This window comes from Balearica regulorum, chromosome 2 (assembly GCF_011004875.1).
Source record: "Balearica regulorum gibbericeps isolate bBalReg1 chromosome 2, bBalReg1.pri, whole genome shotgun sequence".
NCBI lineage: Eukaryota > Metazoa > Chordata > Aves > Gruiformes > Gruidae > Balearica > Balearica regulorum.
In genome coordinates this window covers 145,309,005-145,330,120 of record NC_046185.1, presented here as the reverse complement: position 1 = coordinate 145,330,120, position 21,116 = coordinate 145,309,005, and the positions used below count along the sequence as shown (strand labels likewise).

The window sequence follows — 21,116 nt, the reverse complement described above, 5'->3', positions numbered from 1 at the left end:
CAATGTTCTAGTTTTATGTGTACAGTAAAAAAATTTTCAGTGATAAACAGTCAATCGAACGGCACTGTATCTTAATCGAATACTGAAAAAAATCAGGATCAAAGTACTTTACATTTGTATTCAAAAGAATTTTAGGACAAAATGTTCTTTGGGCCCTTATGTGGTAACTCTGAAATATTAGGTCTTTCTGGCCTTTGCAAACTGTACTAGTATGCCATACTGGCACAAGAGGATTTGCGGCTGTTTGCCTTTAATTGATTCTTTTTTTTTTCTTAAGAATATCAGAAGATCTTTAAGCAGCTATCATTTTCACTATGTATCTCTGGGTTTCGTTTTAGGAAGAATGTAGGAATGTTGGACGGTTGCTATTCTAGCTGATGTTGCAGTCTCTTTGGAGACATAGTTCAAACTGCAAGTTACAGGACTGAAAGACTTAAAGATAAGAGAAGCGTTTATGTCTTCACTGCCCATGCAGGTATATCTTTTACAGCATAATAGCTGTTCTCCTGTGAAATCCAAGGCACAGATATTTTTTTTGCCACAATATCTCTGGGTGAGTTGAGTCCTAGGGAGCTGCCTAGCTATATCTTGGTAAATACAGCTTTGTCACCATGAAGGTGTTAGGGAGAGGGAGCAAACAAAAGCTACTTCTCTTGCAGTAAAAAATCTCATTTTGACAGTAAAGTATAGCCAGGCAGAGAGCTGATACCTAGCCTTTGAGTCATATTTTAACTCCCACGGCCTTTAGCTGAGACCTAACAGGTGAGCATCAAGAATTCAAGCGCCATCTCAAGAACACAAGCACAGTCATTGCGAAAGGGACCAGGTGTTCCCCCTATATTGGAGCAGCCGTGTGGATCTTGAACCTCATTAATCCCCTTTCTGAGTCCTCTTTTCTAGAGCGTGTGCTAATCAAGTGGGTAAAATGTCTGGAAACGCCACTAGAAAGCAACCTGTCTACAGTGCAGTTATTCAACTGGGGATGCATCTATTCGGTATCTGAACATGTGCTCTGAAAATATCTGGTGGTCTGCTTAGAGCACTGAGCTGATGGTAGCTGAGTGCTTCAGTGAAAATACAGCACTGTCTCACCGATGGGTGCTGGAAAATATATTACCTAAGATGAGACTGAGGGAAGCAAGCCATCTTCTCTGTATGCCCTCTCTTTGGCACCAAGCAGCTTTCTGACTTTCAGGGACTCAAGTTTAATCTATATGATCTCCTCTCTACTGATGCTGCTTATTTTGTTTGTCAGTGAATAGGAGAAAGCAGCCAAAAACACAGCACCAAATTCTCCAGGGCCTGAGTATCTGCATACAACTGTTGTGTCTAGGCAAAGCTGGTATTTATAAGGGCTGTGGGGTGGTGAAGAAATGAGGCATCCTCTGTGAGGGAGAAGATGTTTTAGGCCTTAAAGAGGGATTGATTTGTGGTTATTATTGCTACCTTTGATCTGCCAACAGGGATCTGAAACTAATCCACCAGAGCAGCACAAGTCTGATATATAGTGCCAGATGGAGACGCCAGAATAGGTTACTCCTGCTGTCTTTGATGCTGCCTTATCATGAAGTGATAAAACAGGTAGCACAAAGCAAAACAAGCAAGGGTTAGGAGCATGTGCACTGCAGGAATGCTGCTGGCTGTGGGAAGTGACTGCCAGTTGTTAAAGCCACTGCAGGATCAATTAGCCATTCACAGCATTATCCTAACCTGACGAGAGGCTGAGGGACCCGACTGCACAGAGCAGTTGGTTGCCATACAGAACTGAACATCACTGGGTACTTCCATGCTGAATTGAGGGAGTAGAAAATGCAGACTCCCTGTATTTCAAAAGTAATCCCATAAGCACAGATGGCCATAGAAGTGAAAAACAGTGTTTTGTATAAGGACTCTTATTCACTGTGAGTTCATACCCCACCTATGAAGCGTATCAAAAATGAATCTCATTTTAAAATGTTGTGCTGTAAGCAGTGAATGTAGTCTAGCTGCTGAGATGTTGGTGGGATTTTACCACTTCTGGTTTCATTTTGTTTAGAAATTAAAGCAATTTGGGGCTTAGTACAGCTATTAGTTCTCTATAGATCTGATGATCATGTGAGTCAGCAACCTCATTGCATAAGAAGAGCTTTATATAGATGTTGGATCAATTGGCAGTGAGTTGTCAATAAATGTATCTCCTAGACACTGTGCAATTGACAGGCTAATGAAGTGCTTTCTTGGTGACAGTGAGCTGTTGACAAATCTTTTCCCACTTTGCTTTTCCCACTCCTGCATTGCTCATAAATCCACTCTGTGCTGCAAGCTTGGGGAACACTAGGGCAGTTTCACAAGTAAGGGAGTGCCTGTTTGCTACCTTGCGTGCATAGGCTGGGATGTGGCAAACATCTTAGTAGCTTATATGTTGAGGAACCAGAAAATAAGGACAGTAGTCCAGGGACCATGTTTGCCCTCCCTGCAATGTATTTTCCAACAGGTTTCTAAGAAGACGCAGAGTAGATGTCCTGCAGCTTATCCTCCAAGACTGCAGCTTGAGGGCTGGCTCCCCATTGTTGCACTCTTTCGGCCCTCGTTGCTACCGTGGCACTTTTAGACTGATTCAGTGCAAGTGGTTTCAACTCCATGTTCCTTTTCCTCTTGCCCAGAAGCAGGTGGAACCTCTGCTTTATTTTGCATCACTGTTGAAGGCTCCTGTGGGTGCCTTTTGCAAATGTCTGATGATCGAGTAAACTAGTTCTTGTCCTTTTAAGTAAAAGTTCCATATTTGTTCCTCTAGCTCATGAGTGTTCATAAGCACCAACGATTTAGGATGAGTGCTACCTACCTACAGCAAAAAGATGTTCAGCAAAACCAGATCATATCGGTATGCATAATCCCACCTTCCTTGTAAGAGAAACTATTTTGGTTAATGTGTGCATTAAGAAGTTTAAGAAGAGTGACTCATTGGCCTTAGCTATTACTAGCAGTTGATGAGAAGACATCATTTTCACTCCAGTGTTCATAGCCAGCCTAGATGTTGTTCATATGTTGCTGTATAGTTTGGGAGTTGGGAGCTGTCCTGCAAGTGCAGTTTGCCTGTTTGCTTGCATGGATAATAATGGCCATGTGTAGATGATTTAAATAACAAAGAACATGCTGTTTGACTGACATCGTAAAGCCATGTTTGTTTTTGCACAGTTTCCAAGGTATCCCTCAGTTGCTAACACTAATTACAACACAAATTATTATGAAACCTCTGTTGTAATTCTTAAGTAATCTAGAGGTCTTCGCACTTCCCAAGTCACTCTGTTCAGGAGAGATCTAAAATAAGAGATGTAGGTGTTTTCCAAGTCTATGATGAGACCTGTCTCACGAGATAGCCCATGCTGCACGGTGCACACTAGTGGATTTTCAGTTGTCAGGAATAGATTGTGTGACATTAAAGGCCAAGCCTTGCACCCACTGAAATCAGAAGCAAAACTTGTATTGATTTTGTTGAAATCAAAATCAGACTGACACTGTGTTGCCATTTCATCTTGACAGACATAGGGGAGAAGAAAGCCTTTCAAAAGGCTCTATGTTCTTCACACCATGGGCCTTGAAAGACACTGAAAGCAACTTCCGAAGTTGTGCAGATTGGATGATATCAGAACTTCCTGATGTCAGTGTAACTGCTGTTTTCCAAAAGGACAGTCAGCTTCTTGCGTTGCAAGAAGAAAGCAAGCCAGTGTAAAAATCTGCAATGGAGTAGGGACAAGGAGTCACACAGCAAGTGAGACTTGTTGTCTTGCCCAGCTCACCCAGTACTACGGAACACAAATTGAGGAAAAGCACTGCTGTCGGGAAAACAGGAATATATCATAGTTTGTTTCTGGTAGACAGAAGGAAGCCCAACCCTTCGTTCAAGGTGTTAATGGCATGAAAAAATATTATGTGATTTTCCTGTTGTTTCAGAACTGCCTCCAACTGTAGGCAAGTTTGTTTTACAGAACAGAGCTTTAAGAAAGAGGACAAGCTAAAAAAGAAATGGTAAATATTCCAACAAATGTTAGTGTCTTGTGTTACCTCAGGAGCTGGTTCAGTTTGCTGATTGCTCAGTTTCAGTGTGGTCTGAGTAATGAAGAGCTGACTAGTGAGCCTAGTTTGGTGTAATTCCCCGAGGCATAACAAACCCAGAAAGACTGTAATGAAAAATAATAGAAAGGTAGCTGGGGGCTTAACTTATGATCTCTACTCATTACAGTAAGCGACATTTTCATTGCAGTGTTACCATAAAGATTATTGGCTGCCACATAACACAGGTCCCTCCTGAAAAGATTCTGGAACAGCTTTGTTGGCACAGTAAAAGCTGTGGAACAATGCCAAAGATTTGCTTAAAACCCCGTAATTGTTTGCCAAATATTAATGGTGTGCTGCTTTGTTCAAAACTGGCTGGAAAATGGGGTGAATGGTCTGTATCATTTTATTACGTGATGTCTGTGTGACCATCCTTGGTCTCCCGCAATAGATGTATATAACTGGAAAACCATTGTATTGATATTTTTTGCTTCCATAATGAAGTACGTGATCTCTGGCTTTCAAAATTCCAGCATTTTAACATGAATGGTGACAGTGATTCTGAAATTGGTTTTGAATCTCCTTGCTCCTTTGCATGTATGTGGACCTGTCTGAGCACAACTCATCAGAGTGTGTGGAAAATTGACATCATTGGCGTGTTTGTGCCAGTGCTGGCTGGGGGGTAGTTGAAAGGGCTGTATTTGGGAACTGGAAAGAGATTTCATGAAGAAGATGGCAAAATTTAGTATTTGCATTGACCTGTTAGGCATGTTCAAAAAATTCCTTCCAAGTTTCCTCTGGAACAGTCTTTCTGAAAAGCATATCTAACATGAGTCAAACAAAGGTGACTCAGGTGTTGTCCCAAAAGTGGGATCATTTACCCGGTGTGCAGCACACCGATATACACACAGAGCAGAGGTATCTTATTTATTTCATATCCGTGCAGAGATGGGTGCTAGGTGGCAATTCCAGAAAGCTAGCACACCACACACAGCATCTACCACATATTTATGTTGTTACAGGATTAGAAAAACCCGCCTAAATTTACGCTAATTGGTTATTAATTACCGCATCATCTACTGTTGGTCAAGCATCTTTAAATTAGCAGGCATGCTCCTTGAGGGTTTGGGGGCTGTAACTTGCATAGTCCTTCAATTGGGCAGGTGGTGGTAAACCTGCCCCCCCCCCGCCCCCAGCCACCTTCCCATCCCCTGGTTACTGGCGATTCTTGTTGACTTCAGGCCTCTCTGGCAATCGCCCAGCTCTCAGCGCCTTCTGGGGCAGGATGTTTCCTCTTTATCAGTTTTTCAGCTCTCCTTCAAGGATACTCTTTAGCAAAGCATGCTTTTTATCAGTCTTTTGGCTCTTCTTCAAAGATACAGTCGTCAGCAAAGTAAGTAGTGCATTTAACCCTAAATTAAACAGTGTCTAAGCACTAACCCAAACACATTTCTGTCCCTGTAAAGTGGAAAATTCTACTTTATGGATATCAAGGTGACTGTTTGAAATTGGATTGTGGTGCATAGCACTTCAGATGTGGTCCTTTGTGTCAAAAAGGTGATGCGAGTTTCTTAATTTCTTCACCTTTTTCCTGGTAGTGCTTTTGAGCACCTAAATCCAGTGGGCTGGAGGAGCCAAAGGATTCCTCCACTGATGGCAATAAGCAGCTGCACCATATCCCTGTTCCCTTGTCCTGCCAGTAGCAAGGCTAACCACAAGTTCAGAACACGTATATACACGTGTATATAGACATGGCCAACCATGAACAGATTCACATGACGCAGAGAGGACAGACAACAGCCAGACTGCATTTCGAGGGATCAATGCTCAGGGAAAACCCTATATCAGGGATTCCTCTGGTACCTGGCTACGTTTCAAGTGTCAGGCCCTCAGATCCAGTCTTACCAGCCTACAGCCCCTCATCTTCCCTGGGAGCTGGTCCCACACCCTTGGTCTCTCCAGTATCCAGGACTCAGTCCATCCTAGTGACCTAGGTCTGGTTTGAACTTTACTGACAGGTCATGCATGCTGTCAGAACAGAGACCACACTCACACAGAGAACAGTTAGAAACAGGGTTTAGGTAGGACAAAGTGGAGGTGATTTGGTGCAGAGCTTAGCCAAACAAGAGTGCTGACCAGCCTCCTGCTTGCACACTATTGCCCTCATTTATTCCTCACCTTCATCTCTCTTGGTCCTTCCCCTAAACATCTCACAAGTCCTGTATCATCCTTAGATACTTTTCCTCAATCCCAAGACTCCCCGTACGCATCCCACAGTATGTCCTATGCCCCCTTTACACAGTGGTCCCCAGAGCTTGCGCACCCTTTCAGAGTTTCTTGGGTTGCGTCAAAGTGGGTTGTGCGGTGGGACCAGGGCTTAGTCCTTCAGCTTTGAGACTCTCAGGAGTGGTGATTCAGGAGGTTGAGTTCCCCACCATGTCACTGTTTGGTCTTTGTGTCTATTTTGAGGAGCCATTAGGCAGCCAGCCCAGCAGGCTGGTAGGGATGATGAAGGTAGACACCCTGGGAGACGCAGGTGAGCCAGCCCAGCAGAGCAGGGCAGCTGTATAAACCCTGCGTGCGGAGAATTGTGGTCCCCTGAATGATCCCCCTGCTAGTGCCAGTGAAATCGGTCATCCTCAGTGTGCAGCAGAGCAGGCTCAGATTAACTTCAGTTAATCAGAAAACTTCAGTTTTGCTTAAAAAAAAAAGAGGAAAAAAGAGACCCTACGTATCAGTATTTCCCCAGAGTCCCTTCTGTACATTTTATTGGTACACTTTGTCTAGTTACTGGGAAAGAAATACATACCTGCCAGTTGTAGAATAACTTAAAGTTCCTTGGTTTGCACCTTGCTATTTTTACCTTCTGTTATCCCTTTTTTTTTTTAATGTTAATTAGATGCACAGCAAAATGCATGTAGTAAATCAATAATAAAGATTATGTAAGGGGATTTATCTGAGCAGCAAGCCCCTTAGTGTAGCATTCGAAAAGGAAAATGAGCACTGGTTTACTTAAGCCCAAAGGACTCCATGTGGACAGCAACATTAAAATAACGTAAGAATGAAGACGACTATGTTCAGCTGGCTCAGGAAGATGGCTGTGCCGCATGCCAGTTTGTTTTCTGCACCGCATTCTCTGCCTGTCCAGGGTTAGTTTGAGAGCATGCAGGTGGCTCTGAATATGGTCCCCACAACATGGTTTGGTGAAATGGAGCAAACTGTTGCTCATGGCATTACAAATACATGAAGACAAAGGTTGTGATGATACAGATGACTTCAGTAAACAGAACACACTTCTTTCTTACTTGAGTAGTCTCTTTCCTTCTTGCTGGTGCATTTTTCTCTGCAGCCACCTGTGCTGGCTTCTGCCAAAGAAACTGAGCCTGTTCGTGCAGATTCTGTGGCTCTTAATTCCTTTTGATTCATTAGGTGGAGGATGTCATTTGTTCTAGTGGATACCTCAGCCCTCAGGGTTTGCATCTGATGCCCGTATCTGGCACTAAATTGTTTTTTCTGGTCATGGTGGGAAAGCACCACTTGATCTGTGAAAAGAACAAGGGGGAAAATATTCCACTGCAATCTGCGGGAATTCTCAGCTGTGAGGACTTCAGGTTCTGACCTATGAAGTTTCTCCATGCCTGGGCTGGGACCAGGGACTGGTCTGCATGTTCAGGCTGAACCCCTCACCGATCCATTCAAAATGGAACGTGAGAAGGGAGATCAGCCCTCCTGGATGCAGTTGAAGATGCGAGTCCTGGGTGAGAAATTCTTCATAATTGGGATAGTCTGATAGGACTCTGTCCACGTGCAGAAATGAATCGTTCTCTCCCTGGTCCGCTCAGGTTGCCGACTCATTATACTGGGCTGGCTGGGGGTTGTTTTATCAGCATAATAGGTTCTCTAGATGAAATCTTAATGCGTTTGTCTCTATTTTTTAAAGAAATAAGCATAAGCACGTCCTCTCCTTTCCATCTTTGTGATAGTTCCATGGAGGTCCCCTCTGTGTGTGTCTCTGGCTTTGTATCACAGCTGCAATTTTCAGTGCTGGGCTCCCTGGGCATTGGCTAGGTCTGCCTTTCAGAGAGCAGATGCTGGTGTTCCCTGTGCTTTTATATCCTCTCTGCCAACAGCCACATTTCTTGTAAGGTCTTTCAAGTTGAGTACGCAAAGTCATTAGCCAGTTTTGCAAATCTTGGCCTGTACATTTTCTTTTTAAAAAGACTTTTTTTTTGCTAGGTTTCTATGAGCTTCCAGCTGTGCTCCCCTAACAAGCCTCTCATTTAAAGTACTTGCTTCAAAAGGCTGCTAGCCTCAGAGAATATAAGGAGAAGGCTTTCTTTTATTACTGTATATTAATGCCTAACACCTACTTGGAATTCCTTTCTGGAAAAAAAAAAATTAGTTCTCCTTAACATGCAAGGTGGTGAGTTCAAAAAAGCAGGGATTAAATTAACCAGTTTAAGAGCAGAGGACATGTCTGGCAGAATTAAAATTATCTAGGAATGGCCAGCCCTGTAGGAGAGCAGGTGTTTGTAAATCATAGTTACCTCGGCTCAAATCTCCCCACACAGACACGTCTCCCCCGAGGTGTCTCCTTATCCATCCGACTGGACTATATTCCCTTTACAGCTGCTGCGTTTGGGCTGCTGTGTCATTGTGGCAGGACTGATGATGCTACTGTGAGGAGCACCACAGGGACCCTCAGAGCTCAGGCCAGAGGTCCGTCTGGTCAGGGTCCGTCTCTGACAGTAACCTGTAGGGAAAGAGGGTGGGAAACACGGCACGTAGAGGTTGAGTCTTTCTCTTCTTCAGGTACATGGCACAACAAATGTAAAGGGGACACACTGGGGTTGACGGATCTGGCAGAAGGGAGCCCTGTGGGGAATTAGTTGCATGATGAAGTAGCCAGTAGGAGACACACAGGATGGGTGGGCTTATTTTGGAGGATTCACATTCAGGACAGTTTTGGCAGAATACATTTTTTTGCTTATTAAGATTTGGAGTGGTTTTAGGCAGGAATTCACAGTCAGTCAACGTTGCACTGTATGACTCAGCAAAGTCTATAATGTGAGGTAGCTAACAGCTTGTGAGAGCATGCAAAGTGGGAACAGAGAGGGAGTGGTTGCTTTGGGTGGACTTCATCTAGCATTTTAAAATACCTAAATGTGAGTGTCCGTGTGTCAGCTAGCTGCCCACTGTGGTTGGTGAAAATCTGTAACAGAATATAGCAGCTGAGCATCTCAGAGCAGACACTTGTATTTGATTGCCCAAAAAGCTCTCTACTCCACTGGCTTCATTAGCCAGATCTCCACTGACTGCAGCATGGGCTTGGGTATCTAACTCTCCACCTGTACAGAATCCACTCCTTCTTATCTGATTAGGGCTACAAAAAGTGCAGCTGGCTGCAAAAAGAGCTAAACCAGGATGGGAAGAGGTGAGCAGTTCTCCAGCGGAGTGCCTCTGTGGGTTAAGACCCCAGAAAGCACTTGAGGGGATTAAAGATTTCTGGTGATGCAGTCTCTTTGAAAGAAGTAGAGGACTTGGGGGGATTAGGGAAGGTGATGCCAAAGCAAACTGTGCAGGTTATGAAGGTTATGAAGATTATTGGGGCATGTGGAGGGAATGGAAAAATATCACAGGTAGTTACACTTTGGAGTGTCTTTGGGCTGGTCTCTGGGGTGTGGAGGTTTGAGGCAGTCTGAAGTATTAGGCAAACCAGAGTGTGAGTGGGCAACAGAGGAAGACGAACTGTTACAGACCTAAAAATACTGGAGCAGTTTTACAGCACATGAAAAGCTGCAGGTTCAGTAGCCCAGAGGCTCCCGCAGCGTAGCAGGCATGCAGCCCCACCAGCGCCTGCCCCCTTCAGCCAGTGACTGCTGCCGCGGGGTCCGAGCACGGGGAGTGAGCTGGTACACCGATGACAGGCCAAAGCTGAGTTTTTTGAAGAAACTTGCAGAGAGCTTCAGATGATGAACATCTCTGACACTGCTGCCATCTGCTCTCAGAGCACTTGCAAACAAGGGGCAAGAATTTAGCTGAATAAAATGAGTCACTCTTGTCTGTTCTTCCTTATTAAGAATCCTAAAACTTCAGCTTCCGTCCAAGTGTGCAAGGAAACCTGATACTCGTTTCACTTACCCATGGAATGTTCCTCTTAATTTAAATCACCCGACTTATGTCACAGAGAATAAAAATAAATTATTGGTAAACTACCAAAATAATATGATACATGCAGAGTAATTTTAACCCCCACTATTTTCCCTCACTGGTACGTTACTGGCAAATTAAACCCCAGTATCTGTCCCTTCCTAGGAGAAGATGTGGTTTGAGGAGGTGATGTGTCAGCAGCTCCCACGGGAGAAAAGGCCCGTCTCAGTCGCTCCGAGGGGATACCAGAGGCAGCAATAAGCTACGCAAAAACTGCCAGGGCAAAAGCATCTTAAAGTAATTGCTTGAGAATTGTAATACAGGCTAACCAGCACATATCAGTCTTGCAAGCACTTCTTTCAGCTTTGGGTCTCTAGTGATGTCACCACTGATTCAGCCTTTCCCCTCTCCTGCTTCAGCAGCTGTGGCTGGGGACTGTCCTGTTGATGTCACTGGAAATACGCATATGTGAAGCTGCATCTGAGCATTAAATACCTGCCTGACCCTGAGCTCCAGCTTTTGGAAAAGTGAGCAGCACTGGAACGTTTCACCTCTGTTTCTCAGACTGCAGTACATACCTGGAGATAGCATCTCTCCAGGATCATCTTTAACTGTGTGCATCGTTTTCATTCTACATACTCACCCTATAGGTCTATTCCAGACATAAAGTGAGAGCAATGTATTTCTTATGGCTCATTCTTGAAATCCTCTTTAAAAATGCTTAAACTCAAGAGAACCAATTTGTCCATCAAACACTTTACACCAGTTCACTAGCTTACGCAAATTCACTCTTTTCATGTCCAGGAGCATGTAGCCTTCAGCTAGTGAGTGTTTTGTTGTACAAGAGACAAAAATTCGAGGCAATTGTGCTGAAGTTGGTTTTTGAAAGTGGCTCTTCTGAACTTTTTGCATTTTACCTATGGTTCTTTTTTAAATTCAGAGATTTTGGTAGCAAGACTGTACGCTTTCAAGTTACATGGCTCTATGCCTGATCTTATGCTGTTAATTGCAACATTTACCAATTTGTAGTTTAATTTAGAAGGATCACCTACTTTCCTAAATGCTTAAGTAATGTGGCAGGCTGTGGTTATTGATTCTCCCTGAATTTATTACAAGAAAGCTGTATTCATTCTTTCCTCTTGGGAATGCCCCTCCTGAACTGCATGCTTGCTAGTGACAGCTTAGACCCCTGATACATAACCAAAGACCTTGCCTAATATCCTTGCAACTGCTTGGGGAATTTTTATTAAGTAAAAGCATCATTAAAGTAGGCAGAATGATGAAGTTTAATGAGCATCTTTCTCACTTGATATTGTTAGTTTTGCTGCAGCAGCCATAGTGCTCTCATTTGTTACTTCCAGTGGGGCAGATAAAGAATGCAGGGAGATTTCATTTATGTTTATATTTGCATACAAAGAAACATTTATGTTCATGAGAGATATTTGCTTTGAAAAATATATACAAGGAAATAAAGCAATTGGAGATCTCTCTCTGAGGCCTTTCTGCATTTTCAGTCTTGTATTTAATCTCCCCTTTCACTTTAACAATGAGAAGGCTGCAATACTGTAGCTGCTAAGTCTACAAAGGTTCAGCAATTTGTGAACTGGTTATAGTAACTAGCTTGTGACTGTTGCTGCAAACCGTAAGCATCTGAAATATTTATTTGCACTCCAGATTTTATTCTTCAGCTGAGGTTTCGGTCTGTGAAGTGTGTGTCATGTCCTGCTCAGAGCCGTACCAGCCTCGTGAACAGGTGATGTTCCAAAATAGCAAGTGTGAAGGTGCTGCGGTGAATGTAGTGTCAGCACTTATCTCACAAATCTGCCTTGAAACAGTAGCCACGATCTGCCTCAATATTCCTTTGTCTGTTTATGGAGACGATCTGCCTTCGCTAAGGGTCAGGTCTAGTCATACAAACAGATATGTCAAGGTGCCATCTCCTAATACGTTACCGTCCATCAGCGGAGCTGCATAATTCTCTGTGTGCATGTCTTAAGCTGACCTCCGCTGCCTAGGATGGTGTGCGAGTGTCTCTGACTAACGTGTTTGACTTCACAGTGATGCCAAAGCAAGAGCCTGTACACAGTTAGTTACTACAGCTTGGCTGACAGGTGATCACGTGCAAACTATGGTTTCTGTGGCTGTATCCTTCCAGCAGGTATCAAAATTGTTAAGGACTGTATATTTAAACTCCACATCCTTTACAGCCAAAGGGTTATAGGTTCTGGTGTAATTCAGATAGTTGTTTGTCCATGCTGGTCAGCTCCATTAGGTTTTTTTCTTTTGTTTTTTTTTCTGGGCTTTTTTTTTCCTTAGGAGCTATAGAAGTAGTGTCTGTTGTTGTACCAGAAGTTCATTGAAAATTGTGAATTCTCTTTTCCCTGGTGTAACAGAAGGCAAATTCTGTTCCAGAGGCATTATCACAGTCATTATTGTATTTAAATGTTGTTGTGACACCATATGTCTCCTTGTATTTGATGTGTGCAAACACAAGAGAGAGTCCCTGTCTGTGAAGGCTTATATAATCGAAATACGTCTGATCCTTGCTCTTTGCGAAGCAGACTACTGTGATAGATTGTAGAGCACTTATCTTCAGTTGAGATAGCAATGTGCAGCTGAAACTTCCTTGAAATTTTGCCAGAAAAACCTAAGTAGATATATTTGATTTGCTTATTTCAAACCAAATAATTATTTTCCCACATGAAACTTCAGTGCACTTGCTGATAGAAGTGGTTGCACATGAGAGTAACTAAAAAGAATGTAAAAGTGCTGCAGACATCTGTAACTTCTGCACATCTACTACTACTAACATAGTATTTGCATAGGGTGAGGGGAATTGCAGGAGCACCAACAACACTACATATTGTATGGAGCAACTATCAAAGAAAAACCATCAAAAATACTTACAGGTCAGTTGGGATTTTTACTGCTTAACACATGCAGTGACTGGACCTTGTTTCACAGTCAGAAGGTGTTGCCCAAGTAGGCTTTCCCAGAACTCTGAAGTTCATTCAGAATTGTCAGTATTCAGTTTCTGCACTTCAAAAGCATCCCTGTAGTCAGTAGAATTCCCACCACACCCTTTCACTCCAGAAAAAGCTCCCTAAGCTGAGCTCCACCAGTCCACAAACTTGAACATGTGTACTGAGAAAGCGGGAAACAAGAGACAGAATGAATGCCAAAAGTGTTGGCCGAGACGGAAATTCAGGTAGTTTCCAAAGCAAAAAAAGTGGAGCCTAAACCAACCTGAACAAAAAAAGGTATATAGCATCTGAAAACCACAAAAGCCATTCTAGTCCTCTCCAGGTTGGCACTAACAAGGCAAAGGAGCTGTGGAGCAGCAGGAGGTGGAAGGCACGGAACAGTGACCAGACTTCTGCTCCCATCTACTTCGGTCTTTTTGCTCAGATACAGTGGATCTGTGGATTGTCTGTTAATTCAGGGCTTAAAGTCCCAAATGGGGACTTACTTACTTATTACCTGAAAAAACCTCACATTCTACTCCAACATAGAGTTATTTCTCTAGGGCCGAAAAACAACTCGAATGTTAATGTAGTATTTAACTAACTCTTGGTGTTCACAGATTTGAGCATGCATTTCCAATTCTCTGTTGCTAACTTCTCAGACTTGCAAAACTATTGCTGACAGTGGTTCAAATGCTACACTGCGTATTGTTGAGAACAAGATGCTTCTTGTCCCCTGCCTTTTTCTACCCTGGATAGGTTTCTGATGGGACAACCTCCTTGAAGGACACCTGAAATACTTCTGTGCTCTTCCACAAGGATAGTATTTCCTGATACCAAGACATCTCCTTCCATATCTTCCCTCCCTCAACTCATTAACAGCTTCCAAAACAGGACAGTTATTTAGGATAGATATTTGATTAGTACGCATACTGTATACTTGGATAAGATATAGCCTTGTGCTGTTGGGGCTGTATCTCTTATGAAAAGAAAAATATGTGTATTGTAGCTGCTAGTCAGTGTGCAGTTATCTCAGAGGGTCAGGGCTCTCTGCATTCATGAGGAAACAGCATCTGATCCCTCGTTGACAGTAGGTGATGGCACACATAAAATTTCAGTAAGGTGAAGTAATATCATAGTTTACAGTTGTATTTTCCTTGAGCAAGGCTGTTTTGCATACAGTGCACCTTGACAGCAACCTGTTTAGCAGCATGATGTAAAACTGCAGCTGCTGAGGAGGTGAAAGCAAGTGCTGCCTCTCCACCCCACCTTACTGCTAGCTCTAATCCCATTCCACAGTCCTGGAACCCCAGGGTTGCAGTATCCCCCAGATACAGCAAAATAAAGCTCAGACCAGATGGTAGCTTTTAGCCTCCCAATTTCTATATGTCTTAGCTAAAATCTCTCTGTATCTGACATAAATAGCCCCTCCACAGCCATGCCTTATAGCGTGATTATTCAAGGATCCTGTCTCTTTGGATCCTTGTGTCAATGTCTCTTGCATATGGTTGACTGCATAGTCCACCAGGCCCTGTAGAAGCAGGAGGGCCAATCCTCTGCTGAAATTAGTTTTACCCTGCAAAGTTAAAAGAGGTCACTCTAAGTAAGAAGTCACTTTATCTCTGAGATACCTGCTCAGGCTGATATATATTGCAGAAATGTATATCAGGTCATGCTTTCTGGATAAGAAACAACGTATCATGAGTAACTACGTCTGTCCCAACATGATTAAGCAAAAATAGCAAAAGGATCTGTACCTGGTCCTTGTTTGTAGCAAGGGCTGGACAGACATGCAACCTGCATACCACGGACTGCAGCGGGGAAGAGTCATGTGAGGGGGTGTGTGATGGACCAGTGCAGCTGAGACCTGCGTGCCCCAGACACGTGAAGATGCCGAACCCAGGTTCTGTGGCGACAGTGCTGACAGCTACCCATCCAGATTTTGACACATCAAAAGGCAATTCTAGGAAGGCTCAATGCCAAGCCCATAGATCGGTCCTGTTCCTTGACAAAGTCCACCAAAAGGTGGAGTTGGCAGTGATGACACAAGGAAGGCTCTTGTGGGAACCGGTGCCATTATCCTCTTCAGCAGCGGAATTCCTATCAGTGGTAGAAGTTGGTGTCTAGCTGGACTCGCAATAGCCCGGTATGGGATTGGGGTGGACACCCACCAGCATCAGGCTGAGGTACTAGTGGGGGGACACCTTTCAGAGGGATCTCAGTATTGGTGCCAACATTGCCCGTGTTTATACAGCTGAATGAGCAGAAACAAAGCTTGTCTCTGTTCCCTTCTAGATACACTGACGCCCCCACAAAGTACGTCTTCAAAAAGCAGTTTATGTCAATAAGGGAAGTTAAGTTTGAGCTGTGTTTATTTTGGGTAGGTTTTTAATTTAGTTTAATCAGGATTAGTCATAAATTATCTATTAATTACTATGTGATATTTAGCAAGATCCTCTCAGCCATGTAGTCTATTTAGCTTCGCTGTGAATGCTAGCCATCTTAATTGTAGGATACTTTGTCAACATTTAATCAGTGGTACTTACTAATGTGGCATTGATGTGTTGGTAGCTGTCCCAGTACTATCAATCATGTGTGAGCAGCAAAGGCGGCTGTGACACCATTGCTCTCTGTCACATTAGCAAGCCCTTGGGTTTTCTGGTTAGGGACGATGCTCACTTTGCTCTAAGTGGGCACTCTATCTCTCCAGTTCAACCCAATTTTTGTCATTGTCGACTTGAATACACATCCTTGCAGCCTTCTGAGCCTTAATCCCATAACTGCAGAGTAAAGGTTGCTAGTTTCTGAAGGCAAAACTGATTGCTCCTTCACCGCTCCAAAGGCCTGCTCTTCCCGATGTTAATCTCCTGATAAATCACGAAAAACCTAGTATTATGGACTGCAGCATGAGATCTAATAGAAAATTCAGCATATTGAGACAAAATAAATATAATGGCCTTCCTTTTTTTTATTTCTAGTAACTAGATGTATTGTTTAACATGTTGCAGAATAAAAGCCTGTGTGTAATGGTTGTATCACAAATATTCTTTGTCTCATTTTCTTGCAGTCTTTATGGCAGACACATGCAGGCAAACCCTGAACCTCCAAAGAAGAACAATGACAAGTCAAAGAAGATCAGCCGTAAGCCTCTGGCAGCCAAGAACAAATAAGTCTCTGGCTTCTGCCTCTGTTTTTATATCTTTTACATTGCTTTTGCATGTGCCTATAATATTTCTATGCATCTCCTGTTACTCATAAGAAAGCAGACACAAGAGATAAAAGCAATTTACTATGTATACAGCTTTAGAAGATATTGCTTAAGGAATACAAAATTACATATTCTCCTAATTATGGACACATTTAAGTAGCCATTTAATGTATCACTGTCAAACACATTTTAGCTTTTCTGTTTATATGTATATGAATGTCATCTCTTCACATGTATCACATCCTGTTAATATAATTTTTTCACCTATATTATACAATATTAAATTTCGTATAATATTCCAAGTGATTTTAATAAAGGTCTTTATTTGTATTGTGTTTCAATTTCTTCAGTAAGACTTCTGAATAGCAAATTTCTTGAGGAATGTTTGTGTCCAGTTTCCTGCAGTGGGTTAATTTCTTGCATAGGAATGCAATAGAATTTTATCTGATACAAGTTAGTTAAAATGTAAAGCATTCTGTTCAAGGAGTGAAAAATTTTAATCAGTTTCTATTTCTTTTTTACATTGCTATGTCCTGCTTTTTTGCCTTGAAGGTTATTTTGAAATCAAGGAGTAGGGGAAAGGAGAGAGGAAAAAAAAATGTCTTTGTAAAGAGCTGCCAATTGCCAGCCTCAATTTGGGGAAAGAGAACCTTCTCATTTGAAGAAAATGGTATTTCTGCCAATTTTTTTAAGTGATTTTTTTTTTTTTTTTAGGCAGAAACCCCAAATAATGTATTTAATCTCTGCCGTGAAAGTGCTTATATTGAAGAGCTGTTCCAACTGGCTTTTGAAAATGCCACAGGTTCTATATTTATCTGTACAAAGCCGGCACCACAACCAACCTCAGAAGCTGCAGTTGTGAAGTGATTAAACAACAAATTGTTTAACATCTGAAATATAGCTTCAGGTCTTACCAGTGGGGAAGAAAAACCTCAAATCTACAGACAGTGATTTCCAAACAATTTAGTCTTAGCAGAGCAAAAGCTAACCAGGAAACTCAAGGAGCGAGAACAGATACTCATACCTAGATCACTCGTGTCAGGACCTCCCTGCCCATGCCGCTTTCATGAATTTCATACCTGAGCAACCCGTTACCGAGTTTCGGATGCCATCCAGACAGCAAGCCAGGAGGTGTGCCCAGACTGTCGAAACAGGCCTGTTGTGTTCAATAAAAGAAGAAAAGGTTTTAAATAAAAGCCATTTTGTATCCGAAGACTCTGTTACCACCACCGGCCTCTTGATCGTGTTTAGGATTAGCCCAGGCTTTAAGTAATACATGGTTGCCTTAATCTGGGCGTAAATGTATTGACATGTATTTCACAACAGATTTTTTAAATTGGCAAGCAGGGCTAGGAAGTTGGCATCAAGCTTTAGACATATTTGAAGTGGTCTTTGGTACTTCAGAAGAATGAGGCAGTCTTGGTAGGCAGATGGAAAACAATAAAAATGGTAGACTTGTCAGGAACAGTCAATTCTATCTGTTGCAGGCTCTGCAGAGGATTTTCCAGAGCCCTTAAGTGATATGTCTAGGGGAACAGGTCCAGCTGAAACAGGCCCATGGAGGTGCTAGGTTGAGTGCATTTTAAGAATTCACAGCAAAAGCTGGTCCCCGGCTGGAATGCACACAATCAAATGTAGTGTAGGCATTAACACGTGAGCATACCTAATGACAATAATTACCATGCTACAAAAAGCCCTGAAGAAATGTCAGTGAAATGTCAGAAGATCCCCAAACTACTCTTGCAAATTCCTTGTGGAACAAAATAAATAGCAAGGGCACATCTATCGGTGGGGGGGGGGGGGGTGAAGAGGCTCTAGGTGCTTCCCCCAGCATCCTTCCCCATCACCGAATGCTACCCCAGCCCTCGGGGATGGCAATGCCCACAGGGCTGAGCCATCGCTCTCCCGGCAGATGTCTACAGCCGTGGCTAGACCCCTACTTTCAGGCTTGAAGACATTTTGTGTACATTCGCTTCCAGCTAAACTGGACTCACTGCTCTTCTGAAATCTTCCTGGGTACACCTGGACATAGTTTTCTGTGAGTGGGGTAGTGACATGACTGTCAACAGAAATCCAGGCAGAGCTGAACACGGCCGGGTGATGTCTGAGCTGCATCTGTCACCTGCTCTGTGTCTTGGGGTTTAGAAAGAGAGAAGTTGCTATGGGGCTACAAGGGTTTCAAAGTGTGGAGTTGAGTCTCTGGTGTAAAAATAAAAGTTTGTTGGGGAAGGCTTGATAATGTTTTTGGTGGGAAGCTACAGCACCGCTTTAAAATAATCTGCTGATATTCAAGCATTAGTCAGACTTTCATTAATTGCTGTTGCAAATTTTGAAAGTGTTGAAAGACTCATGCAAGCTCTCCTCTGCAGGGTTTGGAAGTATTGGTTGGAGCATTCTTGGGTGTTCATAGCAAAAAAATCCACTTAACCTTCCCACTTCTTCCCCCATGAAGGAGGAAGAAACACAGTTTTGACAAGCAAAAGCAAGAATGAAGGATCTGGGGAAGAATAAGTGAAAGGCATAAAGATGAGAAGGATAAAAGAAATCCTAAAGGGAGAAGTATTATACTGAAGATGGTGGCAGATGGGGAAAAAAGACGTTTCTTGAAAAGAAAGATGAAAAAATAAGATAATGATCTGAGAAGACGACAAAAAACTGAAATGTATAAAGCTTTGCAAACAGAAAACAAAATGGAGGGGAAAGGAGTGCTCTTCAGAGGCTCAGGGCAGAATAAAAGACGTAGGGAAGAAAAGCAAACCATCTGGGATGTAACATGCTAATGTTTTAGTGGTTTTAAAAAGGTACCAGCTTCTTCGAGCAAACTACACAACAGTTTTAATGTGAGTTTGATGATGTTATGTATCTCTTCTCTAGAGTCATTGCTTTTTTAATATTTAAAACCATCTTATTTCATTTTTCTGGGTCACATTTTTTTTCCCCACTGTACTTCAAGGAAAGGAACTGCTGTGTCCTAGTGCAGTGAACCAATTAATGAGCATCGTAGCTCGTGATAGTCCCTCTGATGGTCCCCATGGTCATTTCTCCAGAGGATCCATCAAGCTGAGGCCCCTTCCGGTGAGCCTTTGGCTGCTCCCCCGAGGTGTTGTGCCACCTGGAGCTCTGTAAAGGCAGCTCCTCACTCCTCTGGTCACTATTGTTTCACTGGCCTGGTTGGCAATGAGATCCCTGATGTCAGAGTGCCTTGAAAAGGACTTGTTTGCCATCCATTTATTCACGGTCAGTCATTCAGGTTTCCTCTTTGGGCCAGCCTCTCCTACAGCGAACAACATGTCACTTCAAGGGGAGAAAATTATTCCTGTGAGAAGGAAATTTGCTTTTCACAGCTTTCCAGCACCTGGGAGCTCTTTGAAAACAGCAGCGCAGGTAATTCTCTGTTTTGATTTTGCGTATGGTGAACTGGAAAGAATTTGGCGACTTTTTTTGCATACAATGCACCCTGACAAAACTTTTTTAAATTATCATAAGACTGATATGCTATGCCTGTGCAAAGAGTGGCCTGGGGAATGAATGCTTCTTGCTAAAGACAGGGCAAAATGAAGCCTGGAATCCCGTGTGCGTGGGCACCATCCACAGTGTTCTGGTACTTACAGTGTCTGTTAACCCTGTATTGCCTCCAGCAGGCCTCCCAGTGGACAGGTAAGAGTTTAAAAGTAGAACAACAACAAAAAAAATCTCAGCTCTGAGAACTTAGGCAGCACTGTTATTCTCTTTCTTATTTAAAATGAAGGTGGGCAACTTTTTGTGATTCTAAAGTTTCACTTTTTTATGATTCTTATTCTGGAAATATGTTTTACATGGAGTCACTGGTACACAAACATCTTTATTTTGGTTTTAGCCTGGTTTTAGCGAGGTCTTTCCTATTAAGGAAATGACACTGTAGCATCTGTTCATCAGTTAGCTGCCAGCTTTACAGCTGGCAAATCACACCAGCACCATGGGCATTTTTCCTGAAATGGCAGCTCGTTCAGTGGTATGATCCAAGCCGGCACGGCCCGCGCTTCTCTGCCCTCAGGCACCCTGTATCCTCCTCATCCTCCTCCTGGCTCTCCGCACCACACTGCAGTGCCTGGGGCCAGGTGCTGGGCTCCTGGAGGAGCCGGGGAGAGGGAGAGACCTTCCTGCTGCTCTGCCAGACGCCCTGCTCCCTCCCAAGGAGCAGGGTGAGGTCAGGAGGCATCGCCAGCCCCGGCAACGCTTGGGTGCTCCACGCCAGCTCACGGCTTGGTGCTGGTAGGAAAGCTGGGAGGGCGAGTCTGTGCTGTCCCCGTGCGTGCTGAACAGCAGGAGCTCTGGAGACGGGTAATATTTCCAGTTTGGAGCGGGTGGTAACTGTTAATATCCTCATGACAACCAGGAGGAGTGAGATTGTCATTGGTTGTATTAGTTGTTAATTTTGTAAATATTAACAATTTCTATGATTATGGCACAGGATGTGAGCTGTCAACTTGCTTTATTTTCCTCCTACTCCTTCTTGCAATGACACATCTTTTATAGTCCCGGATTCATGCCATGTGTTTGTTGCCTCACGCTGACACCGGGGCTGGCAGATGTTCTGGGATGAAATGATAACCTCCCAAAAGTTAGATGTTCTTCCCCTCCTGGGTACTTTGTTTCCTCTGATCCTAGGAGAAGTCATTTGCCCGTAAAGCACAGTGATTTATAAATGTCTGTGGTTGGTTTCCGTCCAGCGCTGCCGCCGGAGCCGCTGCCTTTGGCACAGCTGAGCTCCTGCCTCCCCTTCC

The 21,116-nt window shown here is 43.3% G+C and overlaps 1 protein-coding gene across 2 annotated transcripts in view; it reads left to right on the top strand.

Moving 5' to 3' along the window:
- The window catches only part of RSU1 (Ras suppressor protein 1), a 110,338-nt gene extending 93,655 nt beyond the window's left edge, over positions 1-16,683 (top strand). For both annotated transcript variants that reach the window (XM_075746283.1, XM_075746284.1), the window contains one exon: positions 16,213-16,683. In XM_075746283.1, coding sequence (XP_075602398.1) covers positions 16,213-16,315 — 103 coding nt within the window. In that variant the 3' untranslated portion in view covers positions 16,316-16,683. The remainder of the gene's footprint in view (positions 1-16,212) is intronic.
- Positions 16,684-21,116: the final 4,433 nt, after the last annotated feature.